This window comes from Humulus lupulus, chromosome 9 (assembly GCF_963169125.1).
Source record: "Humulus lupulus chromosome 9, drHumLupu1.1, whole genome shotgun sequence".
In the NCBI taxonomy this organism is placed as follows: Eukaryota; Viridiplantae; Streptophyta; class Magnoliopsida; order Rosales; family Cannabaceae; genus Humulus; species Humulus lupulus.
The window spans coordinates 69,681,527-69,683,140 of NC_084801.1; the positions used below are offsets into that span (position 1 = coordinate 69,681,527).

Genomic DNA, 1,614 nt, shown 5'->3' on the forward strand with positions numbered 1-1,614 from the left:
TTTAAATAACCATTGAAACAAAGATAGGAAATAAATTATTTGGACAACCACCATAAAGAGTACCACAAAACTAGTTTTTCGGGATATCTAAGTTAAATAGACAATCTTTACATTTATTCTAATAACCATAAACAAATAAAACATGTAATTAATAAACACACATTTTTTTTCTTGAACACAAGAGACATAATGATAGAATTATTGCTCTTATGCTCTTCCTTTCTTTTCTTCTTTTTTGTCTTTTTTTCTTTTTTTGTTTCTTCTTTATTTTTCATTAATAACATAATAAAAATTCTCTATAATAATATTTGTCTATAGAAAATATCATCCCTAAAACAACATCCATTCATACCACAATACATTGTTTAAATAATTATAGCCATTTCTAAGAATCAATAAAAATTTAAAATTTGTTTTCTCAAGTCTCACCTCTCATAGAAAAGAATGAAATACTTAAACGTGGAAAATTTCTAAGCAAATATGTGGTAACAACCATCTTACCACAACATTTGGCATGTGCATTATATAACTCTAGAGAAACTCTTATTAATAAAGATAACACAAAAATTGACTCAAAAGTAACATTTTGCAAGAATAAATACGTAATCTTTAAAAAAATTAACCATGAAAATATTAATATGACAAAAATTAATACACGTGAAAATGCTCACCACCCCCAACCAAAATCAGATAGTGTCCTCAATGTCCAAAGATATAATCAATATAAAAAGAAGATGGAAAGATAACACATAGATAGCGAGTATCAAGCAATAGAGTGAATACTGATTCTCTAAAATATGAAAAAATGAAAACACACAATGATAACAAATAAAAAAATAAAATGACAAAGGGAAATATACAGAAAACAAACCTATGTACAAAAGCTTTGGAACACTACTAAGACTTGGTAAATCGGTTCCACGAGAGTGACCTGTTCAGACTGGGTTACCCTCTCTATGTAGTGTTTCAGTCTCTGGCCATTTACTTTGAATACCTTCCCATCGGATGGGTCTGTGACCTTAATGACATCGTTTGGGAAGCCGGTGTTCACAACATATGAACCAGAGCACCTTGATCTCTGCTTTCCAGGGTGGAGATGTAGAGGAGAGTCATAAAGATGCGCTCGTTTGTTTGGCTCAAATTCTTTCCTTAGGATCTGCTTGCCATGGCTCACTTTCATTTTAGCCCTATAGATCCTAGAGCTATCATAAGCATCATTCCTTAACTCCTCGATTTCTAACAATTGAAGCTTGCGGTTGAGTCCTGTCACCTTGGGATCAAAATTCAGGCTTTTAAGAGCCCAATAAGCTTTATGTTCCATCTCAACAGGAAGGTGGCATGTTTTGCCATAGACTAGCCTATAAGGAGACTTACCTAGTTGAGTTTTGTAAGCAGTGCGGTATGACCAAAGTGCATCAAGAAGTCATGAGGACAAATATTTGCGGTCAAGGTTAACCATAATTTTTAAGATATACTTAATTTCTCTATTGGCTAACTCAACTTGGCCATTTGTTTGTGGGTGATAAGGCAATGCAACCTTATGAAGTACACCATACTTTTGCATTAAGATCTCGAACGAATGGTTGCAAAAATGGGTGTCTTGATCACTTATTA

At 32.8% G+C, this 1,614-nt stretch overlaps 1 protein-coding gene across 1 annotated transcript; it reads right to left on the minus strand.

Moving 5' to 3' along the window:
- Positions 1-763: 763 nt before the first annotated feature.
- Positions 764-1,321, minus strand: LOC133799782 (uncharacterized). Its single transcript, XM_062237780.1, has 2 exons — positions 932-1,321; positions 764-790 (listed from the first exon to the last, which is right to left on the minus strand). Exons 1-2 carry the CDS (start codon positions 1,319-1,321, stop codon positions 764-766), a joined length of 417 nt encoding a protein of 138 aa, XP_062093764.1.
- Between the last annotated feature and the right edge of the window lie 293 nt (positions 1,322-1,614).

Excerpts from the sequence above, each read along its gene's own strand:
- LOC133799782 (XM_062237780.1), bottom strand. The coding sequence starts at position 1,321 with ATGGAACATAAAGCTTATTGGGCTCTTAAAAGCCTGAATTTTGATCCC. Across the intron at positions 791-931 it reads GGGTAACCCAGTCTGAACAG|AGAATCAGTATTCACTCTAT; the intron begins GTCACTCTCGTG and ends TTCATATTTTAG.